The 26,513-nt window shown below is 36.4% G+C and overlaps 3 protein-coding genes, 1 long non-coding RNA gene and 1 pseudogene across 6 annotated transcripts; 4 read left to right on the top strand and 1 right to left on the bottom strand.

The window, feature by feature from the left end:
- Nucleotides 1-497: 497 nt before the first annotated feature.
- Nucleotides 498-5,362, bottom strand: LOC110700338. Its single transcript, XR_002507192.1, has 3 exons — nt 5,104-5,362; nt 3,317-3,541; nt 498-2,857 (listed from the first exon to the last, which is right to left on the bottom strand). It is a non-coding gene; the product is annotated as an uncharacterized LOC110700338 (long non-coding RNA).
- A 1,064-nt stretch (nt 5,363-6,426) lies between these two features.
- On the top strand, nt 6,427-12,368 carry LOC110700339 (histone deacetylase 6-like). The gene is made up of 6 exons (XM_021877863.1): nt 6,427-7,154; nt 8,813-9,253; nt 9,392-9,534; nt 10,573-10,663; nt 10,762-10,900; nt 12,013-12,368. Exons 1-5 carry the CDS (start codon nt 6,567-6,569, stop codon nt 10,849-10,851), a joined length of 1,353 nt encoding a protein of 450 aa, XP_021733555.1. The 5' UTR covers nt 6,427-6,566; the 3' UTR covers nt 10,852-10,900; nt 12,013-12,368.
- Nucleotides 12,369-13,271: 903 nt separating this feature from the next.
- On the top strand, nt 13,272-15,454 carry LOC110700342. The gene has a single exon (XM_021877868.1). It carries the CDS (start codon nt 13,585-13,587, stop codon nt 14,608-14,610), a length of 1,026 nt encoding a protein of 341 aa, XP_021733560.1. The 5' UTR covers nt 13,272-13,584; the 3' UTR covers nt 14,611-15,454.
- Nucleotides 15,455-15,602: 148 nt separating this feature from the next.
- On the top strand, nt 15,603-18,349 carry LOC110700341 (annotated as a pseudogene).
- A 185-nt stretch (nt 18,350-18,534) lies between these two features.
- LOC110700340 (putative pentatricopeptide repeat-containing protein At1g64310) lies at nt 18,535-22,526 on the top strand. Of its 3 annotated transcripts, none has more exons than XM_021877865.1 (5): nt 18,535-20,917; nt 21,152-21,362; nt 21,451-21,594; nt 21,918-22,005; nt 22,111-22,526. In XM_021877865.1, exon 1 carries the CDS (start codon nt 19,229-19,231, stop codon nt 20,891-20,893), a length of 1,665 nt encoding a protein of 554 aa, XP_021733557.1. In that variant the 5' UTR covers nt 18,535-19,228; the 3' UTR covers nt 20,894-20,917; nt 21,152-21,362; nt 21,451-21,594; nt 21,918-22,005; nt 22,111-22,526. The 3 variants fall into 3 exon arrangements, with proteins under 3 accessions (XP_021733557.1, XP_021733559.1, XP_021733556.1); XM_021877867.1 differs by having other exon boundaries at nt 21,451-21,518; XM_021877864.1 differs by having other exon boundaries at nt 21,451-22,005.
- Nucleotides 22,527-26,513: the final 3,987 nt, after the last annotated feature.

The following is a 26,513-nucleotide window of genomic DNA, read 5'->3' on the forward strand; positions in this document are numbered from 1 at the left end:
ACAAGTGCACCAAGCCGAAAATTTATGTCGCGTGTCAAGGTAGAACTTAAGGTTGGCACTAGGTGAACCTGCCAGCATGAAGGTGGCTTGACACGACCCACGACCCACAGCCAAGCTTAGATGAGCAGCACATAAAAAGATGACTCCCAATTCGACATCTGAAAACTACATTGCTGAACTTTCTCCTTTTCATACCGTCCACTCCTTTTCAAGATCTAATAATTTGTAGTGTGAAATTTTAATTTATGCATATTACTTCGTATGAACTTCTTAGTTACAGACTTACAGTAGCAGAATGCAAAACTCCTCATTAGCATTTTCAAGTAACTGATAATGTAACATTTTTGAAGAGCGAAATAATACATGGAATACAATTGTAAAAGCTGGTTCCGTAGACAGTAATGGGAATAAAAGAGTTGTTAAACTTTAATGTAGTTAGTTGATAAGTACATATACTAACATTTGATCACTAATAGGCAGCTAGCAAACTACAGAGGTGCTATATGATAACATTATCATACAAGTTAACGTGTCGTGTAAAAGAATACAACATAGCTCAGTCATACAACAGAAACACAGTAGTAATATCCCCTTTAAAGCCTGCACAAGGCAACAACCAGCTTCTTACCATTGAGCTTCGCCAGTTCAACTTCAGGAGCCACAAATGCCAATTCCCTGACAAATCACCTCTTTTCCGGACTTGAATAACTCGGTTTACACAAACAAACCACCACAATGCTTTACATGGAAAGAACACATTCAAATCATCCGTTCTATCATCTTTCAACAGCGATCTGATAAATACAAGAAAGAACTAAACTGAAGGCCAACTCCAAACCTGAACAATAAGCTGTATTAAAGTGTTTCTGTGTTTGCATCTTTTCAAGGACAAAGAAACCCCTTCAAGTGTGTACACTAGAATTATATTAGTCATTTACACAAATCAACTCAAAGATTAATAGTATTCCAATGTTTGGGAAGTAATTAAACATACTAATACAGCTTATTTAATCTGTGAAATAATTTCTTAGGATTATTATACTGCAGACTTGCAGAGTGCAGATAACAACCTCGTCAGTATTCAAAACCGCTAGATTTTAGCCAAATTCTTCTCAGGTAAGGAGGAATAGCACATTCACTACTGCAATTCAACAAACATATAAAACAAGTACAAACAAGGAAAGGCTAGAGGGAATTGGATTGATTTCTACTACATTGCATATTCCCATCATAAGACAATTTATGTTTTAAGAAAAGAAGAAATTGTAGGTGGACTTCAACTTAAGATTCAAAATGATTTATTACATTCTTGTTTGTATGTAAAATCTTGGGAAACCACAGAATGAGGCTTGTGAAATTCCCCTAACATCATTTGTGTCCAGAAATAGACTAATATTTTTTTGGAAGTTGGACTCTATAAAAAAACTCAGAAAGAACAAGTGCAGCAACAACCACAAAACTAAAAAAAAGCAGGCATTGTCACATAATCAACCTGCCAATTGCATACTTTCACTTCGAAAACTGCTTCCTAGGTGTGGGCTCTGTCTGAGATATGACTTAGGAATCATCCTCAGTCACCTGCTTGAAAAGTTACGAGGGGCAATCTTCTGGGCTGCCAGGACCCAGTTGTTTAAACAACATCAATAAGCTGCCCAGGACAGAAAGGGCTACTAGATTAAATAGTCCATTTCACCATCCCTGAAAACACCAGATCAACAAATCATAGCAATTCCTTTCACACTTCAAAACCACGTTTCATTCATGCACTGGCCACGGGTCATTTCCAACAGCGACCACATTGTCACAAGGGGATGTTATTTAACTTAGGAATACAATCTAGCATGTCAGCTTAGGACATCGAGATGTTTTTTTCAACCAAGGGTACATGACAAAATCATGCCTAAACTTAAAACTGCAGGGATAAGGTTGCTTATGTCTAAGCCAGGCCAAATCCTTACAGTTAGTGGAAGACAACTTTTGTCAGGGCCAATAATCCATAAGCTTTCCTTGGAGTATTTTCAAGGGAAGTAGCTTCAAGCTATGTTACGCCAAAAGGTAGGACATCTTGGGTTTTTTTTTTTCCTTTTGAAAGAGCCAAATTCACGACTGTTTTCCCACACACACACATCTAAAATAACCTTTTTCAATATAAGATAAGTTCATATGCTCTTGGCACTATTATCTTAAACCTATCTTCTTCCATATGCATCTGCCAATCACCATCTAGAAAAGATCTCATATTTACCAGCCATTTCACACCTCATCCTTTAATCAAAATACAACAAGGCTAAGCTCCATTGTATCATTGTTCAGTTGTTCATACATAAAACCATGCTTTGACACTTTTCTGCTAGAGCATCTGCCAAGTCATTTACTTCTCTGAGATTGTTCTAAAGAAACCTCAATTCCAGGGCCGCTCCACAATGTCACCCATGCTACAACATTATAAAAACCAGACAGTACAACGAGTCTTTTCTTCCCCTTTGCGTTCTGGGAAAAAAAAAAGAGCTCATTCCCCCTCAAAACACCTCTGATTCCAACAGGACAGTGTATCTCAGTCTCTTGGATATATGGGAGGTCTTCATACGAATGACCAACCCTTTGACCATAAAACCAATAGACTACTTAGGTGGCCATGTTCCACAAAGAGGAACACGATTTCTACTGATTTATAACTAGAACTCCCAATTTTCTGTTCAAACAAGATGTGCATACTTTTCCTTCTCTTTATGGCTTTATTAACTCTGTTGTGCTTATCCGTTTTTCTTAGTTGGATTTGATATCACACAAGCCAAGTAAAATTTGCAAATTATCACTGAATTCAAAACTAAGGCCTTGTTCCCCAGAATCTTCACACCTAATTGAAATAAGTTTGACCAGGGCAATGTTTAGTGAAGTAATATTACAATTAAGTTCATCATATAAAATAAATTTAAGCAAATATAAGACAAGTTTGACAAAAGATAAGCTATGTTTAGCAAAAGGAAAGAAAAGGTAAAAAAGTTCAGCAGAAATAACTAAAACAAAAATGAGTTAAATTCAACAAAAGTAAACTAAGGAAACAATCTAAATGAGAGGAACTTCAAATATATTAATCGGAAGCTTTATCAAATAAACGTCAGGTCATATTGGTAAATGATTTTTTCTACCTCTCCATGCATGGTCATTCTCTCTAAACCCCAGATTCAAAATAACACATTTGCTTTCACTGATTCACAGAGTAGGAAAACATAGCATGAAATTCATACAGTAGACCCATATTCAACTCATATTAGTCAACAATCTATACTTGAAGTCTTAGAGAACAGATGTATACCTGAAGGGTTCTTCTTATCATGCAAATGATATTCAGTCCTCTGAAAATTACATCATGAGGAAGTACCACATTGATTCCAATTTGCATGTAGCAACAACCATTTTCCTCTCCTCTGTTTAAGAGCTGATCGAATAATACTTGTGTATTGTGTCACATTGGTGCAGTCACCAAACTGAGCTTCCAACAGAACCAGAGAAATTGTAATTCCCATTGATAAAGCCAATTCTGATACAGGAGCACCAAACTCTTAAAAGATGGCATTGAGAAAAGTAATTAAGCATTTTCCAACTCAGTAGAGTAGTACACAAAGGAGGATATGAAAATCTCACAGATGATAACTATATCATATTTACACTAAACGCTGATATCCTATAGAAGGCATTGAGATATCCATGGATGTGTACTATATGGCCTGCCATTTTTATTCCTCTTAATATAATACATTTAACAAGAACAAAATACAAGACATAATTTTCCACTACATCATCTTATTTTCCTTTCACCAACATTTCATAAAAGTCTAAAAAAAACATAAATGAATCAATTTTCACCCTTTTGTTTTCTATAGTTTTCAAGGGATTTTCACTCTTCAGTCTGTTTGCTATACAAGTAATGCCTTATATTTTGATTGTATCTCATTATTTCGGCACACAGATGTCTCTACAAGGATCCTCACTACCCTAGCACTTGTTCTCTACTTATGAACATAAACAATAATAATTAGGGTTTCCATTTGGTGAGAATACTACTTAAGAGTTAAGACAAATTAAACAAGGCTGCGTCATTGAGCTGTAAGTTTATTGAACCTTTTATCGAGCACCAGATGAAGCACAGAAGAATATTTAAACCTCATACTTGCAGGCTATATGGCTGAACAAACTAAGGCACTTTACATACCTGCTTTAATCCAACTAAAGTTAAACTACTTAATGATAGCAAGATTTGATCATTCAATTCAAGACTGGACCCAAATGATGTCCAATAGATTAAAAAGTATAAATCAGAACAATTATATTCCCTAATTCTCCATGATCTCTTAATCATCAATGCTGAAGTGGTGTCTATAAACTTTAAGACGAAAAACGTACTACTTGACTTAGAGCTGATCAATCAATGTGTTCAGGTTACGCCAATCACCTCAAACTCTACCAGCATGTTCGGACTGGGACAAGTGTTTTATGCAAGATGTGCATTGCATCCATTCCAACAGCAGGATATAGACTAATAATCACATATTAGTTCTTAACATCAAGCTACATATTTGCTGATAAAATGACAAATTCATCTTATTTTCAGACAAAAATCACCAAGAATTTCTCAAAAACCCCGGTAATTATCACAAATTCATTGACAAGCTGATACAACTTTGTAATTAAGTGATCTTATTATACAAACATTCTTCAATATCATCCAATTCAAAAATTAGGATTTTTCTTTCAATTTGACTGATATATTCATGAATAATTACACTAGTCGAATTGAATTATTTCCATAAAGCTGTTTACTTTGTAAATGCTATTCATGAATAATTACACTAGTCGAATTGAATTATTTCCATAAAGCTGTTTACTTTGTAAATGCTATTCATGAATAATTACACTAGTCGAATTGAATTATTTCCATAAAGCTTTCTCCTTTGTAAATGCTAAGCAAATTACATCACAAACTGTATAATTTTTCAGAAAAATAAATGAATAAAAGCAAACACACCTATCAATAAATTATATATATATATATATATATATTTCAGATTCGCGATGATAATTATTTGAGCAGATAACAATTACCTGAAAATTCTTCAATAAATGAAGAATTGTTCCTCTGTGAATCGAGCGAGCAAGGTAAGGCGGTAATGAACTCCCATTCAAACTGTTCTGATTGCTTGTGCAGGCGAAGTATTATTCACTGTTCATACGTATAATCGCACTTATTATTAAGGATGGCAACGGGTCGGACTCAAACCGGATTATGTTAAATCCGACTCCGACCCTATAGGAAGTCGGAGTTAGACGTTTGTCAGAGTTGATTTTTCTCGGATTTTTTGTAGCATCCGACTTCAACCCTCCTCTGACTTGGAGTCAGATTATTTTAACTTAGTCGGATTCAGACTATATTAACGTAGTTGGACTCGGATTACTTTTTTCTCGGACTTAGAGCGGATTTTTTTCCTCGAATCGTGGCGGGGTAGGGTTGGACCAGGAGTGGATTGTCATCCCTAATTGCAACTTGAAATAGTGGTTAGGTCTTATACCCTAAATCACTACTTCTAAGTTGTAACCACTATTTTAATTAGAGGATTAGTTTGTGTTATTACATTTTTACCCCTAGATAAATAAAGGGACAATGTATGTTTATCAAGAAGAGAAACCCGGGCTTTCTTATCTCTATTCATCTTAAAAACCAACACGAGAGAGACCCAAAGCTATTACATATACTAATATACCCATTGATACGGCATAAACACAAAATCAACACAAAACCACCTCAGTAGTGATTAGAAGTATTTTTCATATTGTAGCAAACTTTTTATAATCTCTTTATCTTGAAACTATGTAATCAATATTTCATTTTATTTTGTAACTTGAAAGGACACAATTTGGAAAAAAAGATGTTATATAGTTCTTGTTAGAAAACCTAGCAGCGTCCTCGGTGGCCCAATAAAACCAGGCGTTGCCCGAAAATAAAATTTATTAATAAAAAAAACCTTTGTGTTGTTGGTGGCGGCTTGTAGTTATTGGCGGCGAATTGGTGGTTGTGTGGGGGTTGATGTGGGCTTGCAGCTAGTTGTGGCGACAACAACAACCAACAATGGTGGACGGTGGAGAGGATGAGTAAACAACGGGACAATGTAATTTTTCATTTTAGTCCTCCACTTACTATTTACTCGCGTTAGTAATCAAAACGTGAACTTTTTTAACATGTCGGAAAAGGATGTCGAATTTTCATATTGTGTCGTGCCATACCTCAAGTTAACTTGACCTAATTCCATCTTTAATTTATGTTGTATATATACTTCATCACGGTGTATCGTTCATACGAACTAGGTTATAATTTAAATTATACAACTAAATATATATTCGTATTTTTATTGAACTTAAATTAATTTTTTTATCAAATTTACTCACCAAAATTAAATTATGTGTGTGTGCTAGTTGGCCTAAAAACTTCTCCTTCTTTCCTTCCCCCCTCTTCTCTCTTCTCCCTCCTTCGAAAAACCAGAAACACAAAAAAGCTTCCTCTCACTTCAACAATGGAAGATCCCGCCATACACGGCGGCGCATCACTCCCATCACCCGCATCAACCGACGCACAAAAACGTCGAGTAACCTACTTCTACGAACCCACAATTGGCGACTACTACTACGGTCAAGGCCACCCCATGAAACCCCACCGCATCCGTATGTCCCACAATCTCATCGTCCACTACTCTCTTCACCGTCGCATGGAAATCAACCGCCCTTTCCCCGCCGCCGCCACCGATATCCGCCGCTTTCATTCCGACGATTATGTCGAGTTTCTCTCCTCCGTTTCCCCTGAACTCTGCGGTTCTCTCTCTTCTTCTTCCTCTGCTTCTTCTACACTTGATCATTCTCATAATCGGCACTTGAAGAGGTTCAATGTTGGAGATGATTGCCCTGTTTTTCCTGGGCTTTTCTCGTTTTGTCAGGCTTCTGCTGGTGGGTCTATTGGGGCTGCTGTTAAGTTGAATCGAAAGGATGCTGATATTGCTATTAATTGGGCTGGTGGTTTGCATCATGCTAAGAAATCTGAGGCTTCTGGGTTTTGTTATGTTAATGATATTGTTCTTGGGATTCTTGAGCTTCTTAAATTTCATAGGGTATTGTGCCTTTTCCTTTTCCTAACTTTCGCACCCCTCTTAATATTTGCATTTATAAGTATACTGTACATTATTTTCTGTTTTTGGGTCTTATAAATTTGTCATTTTTATTTATTTATTGATTGATGAATTTGGTGTTTAATTTTGGTTTACAGTATTGATTTTTGTGTGTGTTGGGTGGGGTGGGGGTTGGGGGAAGAAGGGGGGTGGGTTGACTTGATTGGTAGTGTCATAGTATTCTTTTGATTGCCAATTGCAATTTAGCTTTGTGACTGTAGTGCTGTTTGAGCCTGTGGACTGTTTGAGAATTTATATAGTGTTAGTGTGAACTCTCTGTCTAGTTTTCTCGTGATCCTTTTGATAGGCCGTATTGAGAATGAATTTTTTATGTATTTTTGTAAGGAAAGACTCCTATCAATGTCTATGGTAATGCTTGTCCATCTCTTATGACCCCAAGTATATAATCGTCATCATTATTTTGTGTCATCTTTCATGAACAATTTAGACGTGGTGTTGGGTGGTTACGAAAATTCGTGTAGAAAAACACATTGCCTCAAGTTGTTACTAACAAAATGAGTCATTAGCGCTTCTTAAGATGGTTTGAGTTTAATTTTAAGATAATTTTTGTCCTCTTAATGGTGGATACTTGAGCTACTGAAATTCACTAGGCTTTTTATATTTTTATATTGTGCTTTGCTCCTTTTTTCTGAGTTTTAATGATTCTTAACTGTTTGCATTAGGTGTTAGTGTATTCTGAAGGCTTGACCTTGTACTCTCTTGAGTTATTGGTTCGATTACTAAGAGCATTATGCTTGAGTTTTGGTAGGAAGGAATGTCGTAGTAAAATCTCATGTAAGATGGAGAAAGGACTTTATGTGGGGAAATGTTGTTTTGTTGCATTCCCTATGTTATGATTAGTGTTTGATTTGATGAAATTATTTGAGATTTAGAGTTAGTTGATTGTCTATATAGACTGAAGTGAAATTCAGGCTTTTCTATTGAAAATTGCAATACCACCTTGTTTGGTTGGATGACATCTTCTGTCAAATACTTCGTATTATTCAAACCCTGAGATCATTGAGAAATGGCAGCATGAGATTTATGGCTTAATATTTAGGAGACAGAGGGAGAGTTGATGGGAAAACAAATTGTTGGAGCTTTTATGTTACTGTTGCTCCATTAATATACCCTCTTTTTTTTTTTTTTTTTTTCTCTTTTTTTTATTAACTTATTGATCAAGTTAATTTTGACAGAAAATTAATATCCCTCTCACCTGGCTTTTGTAAGAGGGACTTTTTGATAGCTTCATGACTGCTCTAGGGTGTAGGTATAGCATTCCTTGATGAAGGGTTATTGAGTTCCTGGCTCAGTTATTTTAGCTAGCTTTTTTTACCTCTGTTGATTTTGGGTGAGCTATCTGATAATTGATTGTTCTATGCTGATTGCTGATAAATAACTGATTCCTGCCTGCAAATGTGCTTTTACATGAGGTCTTTTGATTGGCTTGTTCCTCTAGTTTTATGGGATTTTCATGTCTTCAGCTTCACCAATTCGTCTTGACTTCTTGGCTGTGTATTTATCCCCTTCAGAGTGTGGATTACTAGGGTTTCTATCTACTTCTTTCTCTTTTCCGTTGATCTCACTCTTTCTTTATGCAGCGTGTACTATACATTGACATTGATGTGCATCATGGAGATGGTGTTGAAGAAGCTTTCTACACCACTGATAGAGTTATGACTGTTTCTTTTCACAAGTTTGGTGACTTTTTTCCTGGAACTGGACACATTAAAGACGTTGGAGCAAATTCTGGGAAGCATTACTCTCTTAATGTCCCATTAAATGATGGAATAGATGATGACAGCTTCCGGGGTCTATTCAGACCAATTATTCAAAAAGTCATGGATGTTTACCAGCCCGATGCAGTTGTCCTGCAATGCGGAGCGGATTCACTCTCTGGTGATAGGCTTGGCTGTTTTAACTTATCTGTGAAGGGTCATGCTGATTGCTTGCGATTTCTCAGATCATTCAATGTCCCTCTAATGGTGCTGGGTGGAGGAGGGTACACTATTCGAAATGTAGCTCGTTGTTGGTGTTATGAGGTCTCTCTCTCTCTCTCTCTCTCTCTCTCTCTGTTTTCAGGTGCATTCAAATGTGTATTTTTGTCTGTCTTTGGTTCTCTGGAAACTTTAACATCTATTTTTCTACTATTTAACAAGTTTCATATGATTAATATGCAGACAGCAGTTGCAGTTGGAGTCGAACCTGATAATAAGTTACCTTACAATGAGTATTATGAGTATTTTGGCCCAGATTACGTCCTTCATGTTGAGCCTAGTAACATGGAGAACCAAAACTCGCCTAAAGATATGGAGAAAATTCGGTAATTCTGCATTTCTTGTTTAACCATAAGACAGCAATTTTTGCAATGCTGTTGAGGGTATTCTGGTTAATTTACTCGCCGTTATGGACATTACAAGATTTTATTTTCCAAGATATTTATTTATTTTGGCTATTAGCAGTTAAACAGAGCTTCCAATTTGTAATTAATTTGCTTAGCCTGCTAGATTCTATCAGAGGCCTGTGTTGAGTTTTCATCTCACTTTGTCTGATTAATTAGTTTATGTCTACCTTTCCTGTTGAGGATTTGCACAGTAACTTTCTCTTTTTATTCTTGACCCTTTTTTATTCTTTATACATATGACAAGGGAGCTTTACATTTTCTTTGAGTGCTTTGACTGCAATAGGATTATAGATTGAAGGTGATGTTAGCATCCTTGTATATTTAGAATTCAGTGCTAGTTAGATGAAGGCTGTCACTTTTAATTCAGAATATGTGAGAGAAGATGATCTCAGATATTCAATTATTGAAGTTTGTCTATACATATATTGCTGTAGATTTTAGTAGTGCAACACTAAACTATTTCATTATATGTGCAATATTTGAGATTAGTATGGGCATATATTTTTCTGAGTTTGTGTCTTTATTTGCTTCTTGTTGGCCTAAGTTCTAGCTTATGGGTATGGTTAAGTGGTAAATGAACTTTATTGAGTTGGGTATGGTGTGCAACTGGTGCTTTAGAAGAATAATTGCCCAGGCAATGAGCCACTGAGGTTATATTTAACTTATGTGAAGTAAAGGTTTTAGTTTATTATATTATTATTAATCCATAAATTATATACGCATTAGTTGTTGGAGGTGTGGCGGAGTATTCTAGGCTTTGGCAATTAGAAGTTTTCTTTCCTAGGAAGTGCCATTTGTGCCAAAGCTTGTTTGGTTGACTGTAGGTTGAACTAGTGTTATATGTTTATGCATTGTTTCACTGCCATTACTTATATAGTTGTATGTATCAAGTGCTGTGTTTACGAAACTTTTTTGGCTTTGTCTTCTGATTCCGATGTGCCCTTTGTAATGTTGCAGAAATATTCTTTTAGAGCAATTATCTAGAATACCTCATGCGCCAAGTGTTCCATTCCAGACAACTCCTCCTATCACAAAGGAGCCAGAAGAGGTCCACTGCCAGTGAACTTTAATTTTTTCATTTTGGTTCATTGAGTATGTCTCCAAAATGTTTTGTTTTTGATCATATGTGAATTTGGGCTTGTACAGGAAGAAGAAGATAAGGACCAAAGACCAAAACCTCGCATCTGGAATGGTGAAGATTATGATTCTGATCCTGAAGACCATATGATTCCTTGACCCCGGACCCTGAGACCTGAGTACAGTTTGTAGTAAATGACGACAGGAAGTAAGTCTTATTCTTTACAGCAAGTATGATTTATATTATTCCCATGTTATATAAGTAATATAACTTGCCTTCCTCTTTCTTAACTCCATCCCATTGCCATAGCTAGAGAGAGGGAGTATATTGAGATTGATCCACATGTCATTTATATCCCTATCTTCATCGAGTGTTTTCTAGTACTCCCTCCGTCCCAAAAAGAACGACCCATTTGGGTTGATTACGCGGGTATTAAGGAAGTTAAGTAAAAAGAAGTAAAAGTATATTGGAAAGATAAATTTACATGGGGTTTGTAAAAAAATAGAGAGAGAAAGTAATAAAATAACATGGAAAATGAAATTTTTATATGGGGAAGCTAATTTTGCACAAATATTGTTGTAAATTGGTGGTGTTTTAATGCAAATGGGTCATTCTTTTTGGGACAAAGTTTTGGCCAAATGGGTCGTTCTTTTTGGGACGGAGGGAGTAATATGACATATAGCCAAAACCATTACCTCCTGAGGCTGACTTCCCATTAGTCTTTTTAGTCCAGGGTTTTCAAGAAATGAATTTCAGGAAGAAACCAACATTTTACATCATTGTATTGTTATGATTGCACACATTTGACTCTCTTAGTTGTGCTGAAATGGCCAAATGGGTGGAGGGAAATGTAAAGCATGACTGTGATACCAGTTCTTTAATTTCTAGGCTTGTTCACTGTCCCTTCTTTTCTTTTCCTACTTCTAATAACAGCAAATGAAATCTTCTTCTGGAAGGGGATTAACTTGCTCTCTTCCCTTTAATTCTTAATAATACTCCCTTTACTCTAGATGTCTTGTCATCAAATACTCCCTTTACTCTAGATGTCTTAATAATTTCTTACTGTAAGATTTTCCTCTGAAGTTAGACCCCACACACACACTGACCCACCTATACACTCAATTTTTTTTTACTTCTTTAGCTAACTTTAAAATGGGATGGAGGGATTTCTGTCTTTCTTGTATCCTCAGGTTTTCCTAGCTAGGGTTTTGCCTGTGTTACAAAAGGCTGTTGCAGTGCAATATATCAGGCTGCAATGACATTTCCGGCTCTGTGATAGCAATAGCTAACATCAGTGGTTTTTGCTACTCTTTATGCAGATGAGATCCCAGACGTGGAGTGTGTGAAAAAAACACTAAGCAGCATTGGATTATTTGATTGCATGGCTCACTTGAAACATGACACTCTTATTGACATATGCTGGACAGTCCCTCAAGATCGGAGCTTTTTTGACGAAAGGGAGACATTGTTTTTATTAACTAATCAGGTGTCATTACTCTATGTTCATCTTGTTATGGGATTGTAAAGGAAAGAAGTCAGCACAACTCTATTATTGGCAGAACTGCCTCCATTTTGGACAAAAAAAATTTGCCAATTGTATCTCTCTCAATGGAAGATTGTTGTGCTATATGTTAACATTAGCTAGAACTTCAGTTCAAAGTTGTCATGTTGGTTTCCTCTCTTTTCCTGCTCTTTGTGGTTTTAGATGATAGAGTGGATCAGGGTTGTGGTTCGAGTTGGAAGTGTGCTTGAGATGGTGAGAGGGATGTTGAAGATGTGTAGCGTATTATGTGTTGTGATTATTATAGACTGGTGTAGTCTAATTTCAGGTTTTTATTAAACAGAAATCAAAGGAACTTCATTTCCATTACCCATACCCATCTAATCATATAACTTATATATATATATATATAAAGCTAAACTTTTAGCCAGGTCACGAGGTATTGACACTTGGCGTTTCAACTTTTCATCGCCAAGTGTCGCGCCACGTTGGATATATTTAAATAGAGAATAAAAAGTTAATTTAAAATTCTATTTAGATATAATTTGATAAAATTGTTAGTTTAGAGTTTTATTTTCAATAAAATACCAATATTTCAGAGGTACAAATTGAATTATAATTTTGTTAAATTTTTTTGATTAAATATAGCAAATCGTCATAAAAGCACATCAATTCCTAACTAATTTTGTATCAATAATAAAATTAAAATTTTGACATATAGATTAATATTTTATCTTCAATAAACAACCCGGGTATTGCACGGGGCACAAAACTAGTTCATATAGAAAGATTAGTAGAGAAGTTGAAGCAAATATGAGAAACCTGAATACGCTATATATACATACCTAACATAATTATAAATCATATCAGTGTAAGCTGATTTGAAACTACATATTTCTTTCTGTCTCATTTTTTTTTTTAAAAACCTTTCTTTCGTCTCAAAGTATAGTTTCATTAAGTGATAAGTGTATGTAAAACTAAATTACTTGGTATAACACTGATTTTAAATTACAGATTGAGACTAACCTAAAAAGACTATACTTAGGGCATGTTTTGATTCACTAAACTGAACTGAATATTTTATAAGGAGGACATGCCATTATTCATATGAAATGAAGTATATTATAAAACGGAAGGAGTATTACAGAAATGATGCGGGAGTTCTGTATAAATCAAAGTTGTCTCTCGGCAAATACCAGGCAAACTGATATACTATGGAGTAGTATTTTTTTTTTTAAAAAAAAGGGGGGAGTACTCTTGAGATACCAACCACCAGTTTAACCAACTGACATCCACATTTCAGGGTGGTTTTTTAATTGCAGTTGAGGTGTCGTATATCTCCTGTAATCAGAGAACCAAAGCAGAGAACCCAAAAACCAGTTAAACCTCCATGAAAACACTCTTTTCAAGCTTCACTCTTTCTCTTCAATTCCCTCCAAATACACCTTACCCACTTCAATTCTCCCATCATTCTCTCTCCTGCACCCCTCAAAATCCCAACTTTCTCTCTCCTAAACCTCTCTTTTCCCGCCCAATTCCCAAACCCTTATCCACAAAATCTGACCAAACCCACCATTCATCTTCCCCTTCAAGCACTCAAGATGATGGCATTCCTATTGATTATGTCAAAACCCTTGTAAAATTCAAGTCTCGTTATAATTACATTAGGGTTCTAGAAGTTTCTAGAAAGGCTGACCACCCTTTTAGGGGTTCTAGGCTTCTCCTTCTAGATGGTCCTGGAAACATTCATAGTATCAATTTCTTGTTTAGAACCCTAACTGATACTTACTTTGATGTTTTTGGGACATTGACTCCAATTATACCTCCTGGGCCAATTGGGGTTTTGGGTTTTGGGGCTGGTTCAGCTGCTAAAATCTTGTTGGAATTGTACCCTCAAGGTGTAGTTCATGGTTGGGAGATTGATCCTGCTGTAATTGATGTGGGGAGGGAGTTTTTCGGGCTTTCGAAACTCGAAAGACAATACCCTGATAGGCTCTTTGTTTACATTGGTGATGCTTTGAAAGCTAGTGTTAGAAATGGGTTTTCTGGGATTTTGGTTGATTTGTTTAGTGAAGGGAGTTTGATACCTGAGCTTCAGGACCCTTTGACATGGGAGAAGTTGAAGAAGAAGTTGAGGGAAGGTGGAAGGATAATGGTTAATGTAGGAGGGAGTTGTGTTGAGGCCGAGGATTCGAGGAGAGACGGGAAATTAGTTATGGAAGAGACTTTGAAGGCAATGTATGAGGTTTTTCCTGATCAACTCCTTGTGTTGAACCTTGGGACTAGGAAGGATGATAGTTCCCTTGCTCTTACAGGTGATTTGCCGAATTTGGTTGCTTGGAAGAAGGCAATGCCTAAGTCTTTGAGGGGTTATGTTGATATGTGGACTCCTTTTGGTGGAAAGTTTAATGCATGATATGCTTCAATTTAGCTATCCTTTTGATTAAGGAAGGAAGGACTTGAAACAATTTCCTCTTAGTGCCAATTTGTCGCGGTTAGGAGCATGTAAACACAATCCTTGTGAAATGAAGTTGGTGGGAATTTGGGATTGCAAGAATACTGCTTCTGGAGGATGCAGATTCCACTGTTGGTTTTAATCGCTCTTGTATCATATTGATTATGGATTTCATTTGGAGATTGAAGGTACGCTAGAAATGCTTAATCAAGGTGTTATGTTTTGATATGTGTAGCATCCTTCTGAAAGATAAACCATATCATATTGTTTGATTGGTGACTGTAGAATAGACATAATATAGGAGTTGATTTGTAAGTGAAATATATGGCCCATCTTTGCTTTTCTGCTCAATGCCTCAATTAGATCATTCAATTGGTAGTTAATATTGGAAAATATTCTTTTGTGTTATTGTGTATGTACTCTTGTAAACTGATATTCATATGTGCTATATCATAGACAAAAGATGGCATTTTAGTTGGCATCCATTTCTTGTGCAACCAATCTTCAGCAACTGAGCATCTGCTTTTGGCTAGTTGCAGCAAAGGTAGATTAGCCATTATAGAGTCCAATTATAGATTCCAGTTTCCACACTAGAGACTAAATTTTCCGCTTTTTGACATTAGGTTACCTGCCCTATAATTGTGTGATAATCTTTAATACAGTATAAATCAACTAGTCATTTATTAATTAAGGAGTAATATACTAAAATGCTAATAAGGCCATTATAGAGTCCAATTATAGATTCCAGTTTCCACTCTAGAGACAATATTTTCTCTACTAGTCATTTATTAATCGGAGTAATATACTAATATGCTAATAAGCAATGATTGCCAATTGCTAATCATAATTTAAAAAACACTGGGATTGGGATCTTATATACTTGTATGACTCATTAAACATTTAACCATTAGTTAGACAATACTACGGTAGTGTAAAGAGCTAGAGATCATACCAAATTTAAACACCAAACATTTCCTAGACATAATGGAAGATCATCTAACAAAATATACTAATCCTAGTCCTAACTTCCATACACCATCTCCATCACCACATGTAGTGATCTTCCCTTTACCAATCCAAGCTCCAGTGAACTGTATGCTTAAACTAGCCGATCTCATTTTATCCCTCAGCCCTGCAGCTGTCTCTGTCACCTTCCTCACCACTGACTACATCCACCACCGCCTAGTACTCAACTCTAATGCAGCTGCCCGCCTAGTCCACTACAAGCCTCACTTTCGATTTGAGACAGTCCCTGATGGGCTTGGGCCCGATGAGATCCCTCGTAATGTTCCCCTGTTGACTATCTCCCTAGAGGCTCAGGCCCAAACTGAGGGTAGCCGGCTGAGGGAGGGGCTGGCTTTTGGCTCGACTGATGCTTATTTAAAGAAACCGGTGACATGTATTATAGCAGACGTATGGGTGCATGGTAGAGGTTGCTAAAGAGTTGAATGTGCCCCTTGTTTATTTTGATACCATTAGTCCTTGTTGCCTTTGGACTTTGCTTTGTATTCCTAACATGCTTAAGGCTGCTGATCTTCCTTTCCAAGGTTCGTTCATTTCTGCTTATACTCATTTCATGTTAATTACACACTTTAAATTACAATGTTTCATAACTTTAGATTTGTATTTTCTTATTTCACACTTTTTTAACTTTTGACACTATTTTCAAACATTATTTGGACTATCTTTTGTGATTTATAATTATGATTAAATATAGTTAGATAGGGTTTTGTTGGAATTGTTTTGATACATTAATGATACTACTTTGTATATACTACCTCCGTTTCTGAAACTTCGATTCACTTATTATTCATGTGGTCAAAATAAAGTAACTTTGACCATATATTATGATTTATACAATCAATATAAAGTAACAAGTTTGATCTTATTATATTCCCCTTATGATGAATTTTCAAATATAAACTTTTTTTAAAATTTTATTTATACATAGCCGAAGTTATTAGTGGTCAAAGATGTTCGTTGGAGACCGTGCAAATGCAAAGTGAGTCGAACTTTCAGGAACGGAGAGAGTATACTCCCTTATGTTTTTTTAATTATTTTAGGGGTTACTCTCTTTGAGCCTTGACCTGTAGATAATTGGTTTAATAGGTAAACTTAACACGTGTTGATTTGTAATTGGTCAATTATTTTTGGTTTATATATATATATATATTTCTCTATGCTCCCCCTTCTCACCTTCCTTTTCATGGCAGCCACCCCTTCTCCCCTCTCACACACATGGTTTTATGCTTTTATGTGAGGAATTTTAGCGGGATGAGCTAATAACAAAGTTTTAATTTTTTTCTCAATCTAAATAAGTTCAAATTAACAATCTCTTGTCACTTTTTCGATTCATTCACTTGTATGTAGGAGATGGAGACTTAGATGCAGCAATAACAAGTGTACCAGGAATGGAAACTTACTAAAGGCGCCGGGATCTTCCGACCTTCTGTCGTGCTTATGATCCGAACAATCCTGAGGTTCAAACAGTACTCAAGAAAGTGCAGAATTTTCCAAAAGCTCAGGGGCACATAATAGACACCTTTGATAAGCTTGAAGGTGATTATTTCACTCACGTTCGTGCATTATGTCCTAATGTATACGACATTGGGCCCCTTCATTTAAACCTTAAGTGTAGGATCCAACAAGAGACAACTAAATCGATTTCTAATAGTTTATGGCAAGAAGACAGAAGCTGCTTGGCATGGCTTGATGCTCAACCTTCAAAATCGGTCCTTTTCGTGAGCATTGGAAGTATTGCATCCCTGACAAAACAGCAGCTCATGGAGATTTGGTATGGTTTAGTTAATAGCAAGACTAGATTTCTATGGGTTCAAAGGCCTGGCTCGATAATCGAGTTGAATGGAAAAATTGAAATGAACCAGAATTTAGAGATTCCTGAAGATGTTGTAGAGGGCACAAAGGCTAGAGGGTGTATAGTGAGTTGGGCACCACAAGAAGAGGTCTTAGCTCATGGTGCAATTGGTGGATTTTTGACGCATAGTGGTTGGAACTCGACTCTAGAGAGTATTGCTACGGGTGTTCCAATGATTTGTTGGCCTTTCAGAATTGATCAACCTGCGAATAGCAGGGTTGTAACCGAGCTTTGGAAGATCGGACTAGACATGAATAAGGATAATTGTAATAGAGTTGTGGTTGAGAAGTTGATCAAAAATCTTATGGAGACTCGAAGAGACGAGTTGTCAAAAAGAGCTAGAGAAATGGCTAAGCTAGCTGCCCAAGCTGTGGCTAAAGATGGAACATCCTACCACAGTTTGAATCGTTTAATCGATGACATTGTGTTCATGCGATTTCCTTTACTAAACAATTCTCTCCAGACTGAATAACAGGTGGTTCAATTCTACAAGGAATATGCTTGTACTCTGGCTAGTGGATGCCTACTTCCATATGGTAATAACTCAAATAAGCAATGTTCCTTAACGATCGTCTGCTTTCCTGTTGATTTCGAGTATTGAGGGTGTATTCTGCTCTTAAAGTTAGACCTGACCTTGCCTTTGTTTTGGTTTAAGAGGCTGCTCTAAGTTAGGAATATACTGTGATTTTCTCTAGCTAGTGAGTTATCTTGACTTATGCTTGGCATTTCTTTCAATCTTTTGAATATAAACCGTGTTTTGCAAAGTTTAGCAACTAAAAAAACAGAGGAAGTATTATAAAATGTTATTTATTTATTTATTTATTTATTTTTATTCCAAATATATTATTTTTTTTAAAAAAAAAATTGTGCATACCTAATATTACAATTATTATTACTAAACGGAGGAAGTTTCGAACTAATGAACGGACAATTTGAATTGGAGTATAAAAATAAAAGGGAACGTGTTATACGCAAAAACATAATAAGCTAAAAGAGAAAAGTATTAATAAAATATATTCATTAAGTTTTTATCAAAAATATATATATCACAAACTTAAGTATATTGATTCGTGGAATATTTTGTAATGCATTTCTATATTAATACTTCTTCCCAGATTAGAAATAATATTTAATTGTTATTTGTAACCGTGAAGGCTACCTATAACATTACCCAATTAAAAATCACAAAACATCGCGTGGTTGGAGTTACATCATCTGGGGTTATCGGTTGGTCAGGGGTACTTATTCAAGGATTACTCTCACACAAAAAATGTGTTAATCAACTAAATAACCTCATATTATATTAATATGTAGTCATTTGTCAATCAAATAACATTTAAAATAATTAACCCATAGATAAGTAACTCCGGCCACACAATTACAAAACACTGAATAAAAATAGGGTAAGCATTAAGGAATAAAGGGAGTACGGACTCATACTTAAATTTGCGCCTAACCCAGTGTAACCGTGTCTCATTATTCCTCACTAATCAAGTAATCACTGTTGTGATTTGCGGCTTATGTCCTGTACTAGCTCAAACTTCCTTCTATGTTCAAATTCAATTGCCACAAACTTTTTCTTCAAATCCCTCTTTCTATAAACTTCAGAACTTTTTTTTTGACACAATTTTGATTAAATGGTAGTAGGAATCTGAACCATTTTATTACAGATTTACAGAGTATGATCATACAATATCTAATTCAATGATCACACCACTTCGAATAATACTGTCCAAATTCTCAATACCCCATCAAACTATCTCAAACACCAAGCAATTACATGGCATGATTGCTAAAACCCATCTTTCTCTTGACCCTTTTTTTGCCACTAAAATCATTAGATACTATGCTCTCAATGGTGATCTTACCTCTGCACACCAACTGTTCGCTGAAAGTCCTCAAAGAAGCATTTATCTTTGGAACTCCATTATTAGAGCTTATGCTCAAGTTCATGACTTTAAGAATGCATTTCATCTTTTTAATCAGCTGCTTAGGTCTGAATTATGTCCTGATAATTTTACGTTTGCTTGCATTTTACGCGCTTGTTATGAGAATAATGATGTTGAGGGTGTTAGGCTTGTTCATGGTGGGTTGGTAGTTTCTGGGTTGCAAATGAATTCAATTTGTGGTAGTTCACTTGTGAATGCTTATTCAAAGCTTGGGTTTGTTGATGATGCTAGTAAAGTGTTTAATGGTGTAATTGATCCTGATTTGGCTACGTGGAATTCGCTTATACAAGGTTATGGGTATTGTGGAATTTGGGATGAAGGGTTGAAGTTGTTTAATGCCATGAGGAATATGGGGATTCAACCGGATGGATATGCGGTTGTAGGTTTGCTTTCGGCTTTGAATGAGCACAGGTTGTTGCAAATTGGCCAGGGAATTCATGGGTTATGTGTAAAGAGTGGTTTTCTTTTGAATGATCATGTTGGTAGCTCACTAGTCACCATGTATTCTAGATGTGAGTGCTTGGATTCGGCGCAGGGAGTCTTGTACAGCTTATCTAAACCGGATATAGTCACTTGGTCCGCATTGATTACAGGGCTTGCAAATTCAGGGGACATCTATAGAGCATTTTTGTTATTTAGAGAGAGGAATGTGGAAGGTATGAAGGCTGATCCTGTGTTGCTTGCTAGTGTTCTGGCTGCTTCTGTTCGATTGGGTCATGTTGGGCCTGGCTGTGAGGTACATGGTTATGTTCTTCGACATGGATTGGAGATAGATATCAGGGTTGCTTCCGCTCTCATAGACATGTATTCAAAGTGTGGTTTTGTGGACTTGGCCATTCAGGTTTTGAATGTCCTTCATAGGCAAAACATCATTATATATAATGCCGCTATACTGGGTCTTGGCTCCCATGGAAATGCTGAGCAGGCATTTAGATTGTTTGATGAAGCTATAGAGAAAGGATTAATTCCTGATGAATCCACATTTTCTGCTCTTCTTCATGCTTGCTGTCAATCTGGTCTTGTCAGAGAAGGGGAGGAATTTTTCAGCAGAATGAAGGATGAATTTGGTATTAAACCTAGAAATGAGCATTATGTTCACATGGTTAAGATCCTGGGAATGGCTGGAAAATTAAAAGAGGCGCATGAATTTGTCTTGTGCTTGTCTGAACCAGTTGACGCCGGTGTTTGGGGAGCACTATTAGCATGTTGTGAAATGCATGGAAATTTTGCTCTTGCAGAAGTTATCCTGCAGCATGTCTCTGAAAATCAAATGCATGAAGGTTCTCACTCAATTTTGCTCTCCAGAATCTATGCAAATCACGAAAGGTGGGATGATGTGGAGAAGTTGAGGGAAGATACGCGTGATAGTGGGCAAAAGAAGCTACCTGGGTTCAGCTGGATAGGAGGAAAGATCTCTTAGCAATTTAGCATGTGGCACCTGAAGGTAAGGCTGGCTCATGTCATCTAGTATGTGATGTTTTGCATTCAGATATAAAATCAGAGAGGAAATATAAGCGCATCCTCTTATATAAAGATTATAGTGCAATAAAACCTCTTAATTCTCTTTTCCTCTGTTTTAATATTGTTGGGTGTGAATCATATAAACCTGAGATATTTATAGCTGCTGGATCTAATGTTTCATATTTGCGGCGCTGTGTGTACTGAAATCTAATTGTAGGTGATTACTGTCTGAGAGGAGCTTTAAAGCGAGAACAAGAACAGTGTCCAACTTATTCCCCAACAGAGTAGACTTTTTCATACAAGACAAATGAGATGAAAGTCCTACTGTATTAGTTTACATTTTGACATGAAATTCTTAATTAAAGCATGCATGATAGAACAACTGTTGAATAGAGGTCAAATTTGCAAGTGAGAACATGCATCTTCAGGTATGGCCATTTTCAACAATGTTGTTTCTACTTCCTTTCCTTAGTAAATGGTCCACAAGAAGCATTATTATGGTTTCCCAATAACCAGGCCAGTGATCATAGCATCAGCAAGACAGCAACTGACCAAACGAACAACAAATAGCTCGACTCATGAAGGTAATTATGTCCGTTCAGTTCTTGAATGGGGTTCCTAAACTCCATCGCTCTTGCCAAAGGTGGCTCATCATTAGAAGTGAGTTCATTTAATTTTCTGACATGAGATTTTTCTTGTAAATTTACCTATAAACTCATTACCATTACCACCAACCAACCAAACAACAGTTAAAGAAAGCACAAAGAAAACTATTTGGTCACTTGTTTTCCTCAGTGTGGAAAGATTGAATGGTCAAATATTTTATCTGCTTTCTCACTGGAAAAATCCACCTTTTGTGATCAAATTCAAAACAACACATAATGCAATATGATTAAGTCAACCATTCTATAAGAGCAATCCATCATTCATTATTTCATAGTAGGATTGGTGGAGTATATTTGATATTTCCTTATCTTTTGAAGATGCAAAAGATACAAGCAAAGTTGGTGGCATCAGCTCTAGCACTGTTCTTTCTACTGGCCGGCTTTGCACCGGGTTTTTCATCAGCTGGTAAGCTAACAGAATTTTCTCATCGTAGACACATTGTTCTAATGATTTTATTTACTCACCATAGAATGATGATAATAATCAAGTTGGTGGTTCTCTCTTAAAAAGTTGACTTGCAGGAATCTTTGTGGCTCGTGAAACACTACGAAGCAGGTGTTTCTACAATGCTTGTCCGTGCTAGTCACATGGCACGGAGAAGTCTGAGAACAAAGACGCCAAGTTATCCACCATCACCAATCTCCCAGACACGGACAAATCCCGGGCAGCCGGGCCCAACCTCCTTCACCATCTCTGAGAAGTTGGTGTGAGTATTAGCTTTCACATTGATGTTTAGCGTGATGACAAGTTTATTATAAATAAGCAATGTACGTATTGTCTCCTTTTCTTGTTGATTTCGTATAATTAAGGTGTGTATTCTGTTCTTAAACCTGATCCTGACGCTGATTTTGTTTAAGGGGCTGCTCATAGTTGAATGTACTCTATGATTTTCTGATTTTGTCCGTGCTATTGAAAAATCTTGACTTCTGCTCAGTATTGCTTTCAATCATTTTAACCGTCATTATAATCACTAAGGTGTCGTTTGGTTTACAAGGGAATTAGAATTTCCCATGAATTGCAAATATATGGGAATGTAATTCCTATAATCAAATTCATGGGATTTTCCAAAAATTGTTTGGTTAACAATGAGGGAAGTTACTTCCTAAGGGAATTTCTACTTACCTAGGGGGGTTAGGTAAGTGAATTCCTACAGGAACTCAAAATTCCTAGGAAGTTTCACTTCCCCCAAATCACCAAATTTTTGCCAACCAAACAACATACAAAATTTGCAACTCCTAGGAAGTTTCAATTTTCATGTTTTATTATGTCAACCAAACAAGCCCTAAGCTTAATTGGCAAAGTTGAGCTATATACTGCAAGCAATCCTTATTAAAGCCCGAAAACATATTATTCTTGAATTTATCTACTACGGAGTGTACTATTGTTTGCTAAATGTTCTTACCCTGAACATTAAACAGTAGATGAAGGACAAAGGTAATATGTACTAATTCTTTTCATAGATAACTGATGAAACCTAATCCTTATTGTGGTTTTCTTGATTGAGTTTATTTTTGTGATTGAAGGACCCATCAATAAAGCTAAGCATGAGACAAACTATGTAAAAAATTAAAACCTTTCTTGGTTGAGATTTGGTTGAGCACAGAACTAAAGAGATACAGAGTAGTTTTCTACCAAATCTGATTCAAATGTAGTGACATCTCTACTCTGACTAGTTTTTTCACCACATAGTAGAGGTGATCATTGGGCGGGCCATGCCGGGTTTGGGTCGGACCAAAGCTAAAAATTATGCCCACTTCTCGGGCCGGGTCGAGCCAAATTTTTTTGTGACCAAACCCGTCCAAAATGGTCGGGCCGTGCGGGCTTTTCGAGCCAATTTCGGGCTGGGCCTAAAAAATCAACTAAATATGCGTAAAAGTGTATTCCCAAACCCGTCCATAAAAAATAATTTTTCAGGCCGGGCCGGAAAAATCTGCCCAAAACCCGCCAAAATCAGGTCGGGCTAACTTTGATCACCTCTACCACATAGTCACATACCCCTGAATATTTTATTTATTCACCATATACCCATGAAAATTTTCAAATTCACCATATACCCTTAAGATGTTACAAAAATTCACCATATACCCTTAATGACAACAAGATAAGTGAAATTTGATTAATTATGTATCGACACCACCTTATATCTATTCTTTCATCCCTGAAACCACTCCTTTCTTTTGTCCAATCCCTGAAACGACTCCAAATCTCAAAAATCATATCTGTATAATCGATTTTTGGAAGAGAAAAATAATTAGGGATGGTTTTGGAGGTGAGAAAAAGAAACGTGGGTGATTTCGGAGGTGGAGGAATATATTCAAGGTAGTTTTGGGTCATAATTAACCCTTGTAATTGACAAAGTTAATAATCATTAGTCATTAAGGGTATATGATGTATTTTTGTGAAAACTCGGGGGTATATGATGAATTTTATAAACTTCATGGGTATATGGTGAATAAACAAAAAACTCAAGGGTATATAGTGGAAAACTATATTAGTCGAAAAGTGTGAAAAATGTTACAATGTGTTTGTAGGCATCGCTCGAAGTGCGCCTACGTTAAAAGCATGTGTGAATATGCTTGGCACTCATAGGAAGTGGGAATTGACATTACGATTAGGGACAAATAAAGTAGGGAGTCGCCAACAAGTTTTTAAGGAACTTGTAAACCGTTCACGGATCATAAAAGACAACCACGAATAAGGGACAACGAAGGCAACAACGATTGACCCGTGAAGGTTACACCCCATTCATAATCCATGAGATTACTAACTCCATATGGTTCGGAACCACGAAAGGAGGATCGGGGATGATGGTACGAAGTGAGTCATGGAGTCACATTCGCCCGTATTGGCCTCTACTCGATTCTTATATTGAAAAGCATTCCTGCGATCTCAAAGGCATACAAACAATAATTCAATTCGCTCCAAACTATTATTTAACTAAATTGGTTTAAAATTAATGCACACATAATTCTAAAAATTTGGTGATCACTTCAATTAATAATAAGGTTAAAAAGGATCCTAAACCTGTTGTCCAAATTACCTTATTAGTCGTGATTTTCAATTACATATTTCCTTTAACATGCAATATGGTGATCATAAATATAATAGAACAAATATTAATATTAAAACCAATTTATTCACAATTCCAACAACATAAAATCGTTAGAAAAATAATAATAACAATAATAAAAGAGCATGATCCTTACTTTGAATCTGTTTGCTTGCAACTACAAAATAATAAACGAGTTAGTAACTTCAAGGAAATAATAAAACAATAACTAAATTAAATTAAATGAAATAAGGTTGATTTTGGGGCCAAACCCTCAAACGATTCTACCTTTCACGCTTTGGCTTAAGGACAGAACCTTGAGTAAAATATGGACTCCTTTCAGTGCTTGAAGAAGGAATTTTGAAGTGAAAAGGGTAGGCTAGTGTTTAGGTTAATAGCATAGAAGAGAGAAAATAAGAATAATAAAATTCTGGTTGCCCCGTACATCATAAATGAGGGGGTATTTATAGGGAAATGTGCTGAGGGAGCCCACGGAACCCTAAAATGATAAAAACCCTAAAAAAGTATCCCGTGACACGGTCAGACTGTACCGTGACACAGTTAGACAGTACCGTCAGACGGTACATATTCCCGTGACACGGTACAGGTTTGGAGTGACGCGGGAAATTTTCATAAAACGGAACAGAAAACGCGTTAAGGGTTTACGCGGAAAGGACACGGAACATCCCACCGTTAGACGGGAAGGGTTTCCGTGACACGGTCAGGCTGTACCGTGACACGGTCAGTTCCAGTCCATTTTTCCGTCTAAATTCATTTTTAACCCTAATTTCTTTCGGCTTTTAAGTGTCGATTGATAATTTCGGGCTTTTTTCTGACTTTTATTATTCGGGCTTAAATAAGAAAATAATGAAATAAAAATAAATAAAATATTTGGGCCAAAAATAAATAATAAAATAATAAAATAAAAAGGTTTGGGCTTAAAATTAATTAACAAGCTTGGGCTAAAATTAAAACTATGCTTTTACCAAATACCAAGACTAATCCATGGACCTTTCAAAAATAAGAATTTAATAAAATACGATTTTTTAAGCACTTTCGGGATTAAATACTAAACCCGACCAACAGTGGCGGTGAAAGGTTATTTATCACCGGACTACCACCATTTAAACCCACACAAATTGGCTCGAATTGGCTCGAAAACTCACCTGAATTCGCTCGAAAACCCATCGGAATTCGCTCGAAAACCCACAAGAACCAATGAGGGTCTTGGTGTGAGAAAGGAAAGAAAGAGATGAGATAGAAAGATAAGAGAAGGAGATGGAGAAAGGAGAGTTGAGAAGAAAGAGAAGACGCGTGACAATGGATGTGAGAGAGGAGAGAGGAGAGAGAAGTGAGGGAGTGAAAGAGAGGAGAGATAGAGGGCTGTTAGCCTATTAATAGGGGCGAGAGGAGAGAGAGGCCGTGAGAATGTGAGATTTATTGGGCTTAGGGTTTGTGAGCCCGCTTTTTTTTTTTTTTTAATGGCCAGCGGTTTAAGGTTGAACCGCTTGCCAATTTAACTAATGGTAAGCGGTTCAACCCTAAACCGCTTGCCATTAGTTAAAAGGCAAGCGGTTCGCGCCAAAACCGCTTGCCAATTCATAGTTTTTTTTTTTTTTTTTTTTTTTTTTTTTTTTTTTTTTTTTAATTAGTAATGGGAAGAAAATAACCATCACATTTATTCTACTAGTGTGTTGACCAGTTGAGACCACTAAAGGCAAACTCATATCAAGTTGGGATTATTAGACGATAATCCATAGTTGGGATTATTAGAAGTAAATCGCTCATAGTTGAGATTATTAAAATGAATTTTTCCTAAGATCTAAACTTTAATGTTTTTTTCTTTATCAAGTTAAGTTTTGAG

Source organism: Chenopodium quinoa, unplaced genomic scaffold, assembly GCF_001683475.1.
Source record: "Chenopodium quinoa cultivar QQ74 unplaced genomic scaffold, ASM168347v1, whole genome shotgun sequence".
NCBI lineage: Eukaryota > Viridiplantae > Streptophyta > Magnoliopsida > Caryophyllales > Amaranthaceae > Chenopodium > Chenopodium quinoa.

Coding starts and splice junctions, on each gene's coding strand:
- LOC110700339 (XM_021877863.1), top strand. CDS start 6,567: ATGGAAGATCCCGCCATACACGGCGGCGCATCACTCCCATCACCCGCA. Junction 7,155..8,812: donor AGCTTCTTAAATTTCATAGG/GTATTGTGCCTT, acceptor TTCTTTATGCAG/CGTGTACTATACATTGACAT. Junction 9,254..9,391: donor CTCGTTGTTGGTGTTATGAG/GTCTCTCTCTCT, acceptor ATTAATATGCAG/ACAGCAGTTGCAGTTGGAGT.
- LOC110700342 (XM_021877868.1), top strand. CDS start 13,585: ATGAAAACACTCTTTTCAAGCTTCACTCTTTCTCTTCAATTCCCTCCA.
- LOC110700340 (XM_021877864.1), top strand. CDS start 19,229: ATGATCACACCACTTCGAATAATACTGTCCAAATTCTCAATACCCCAT.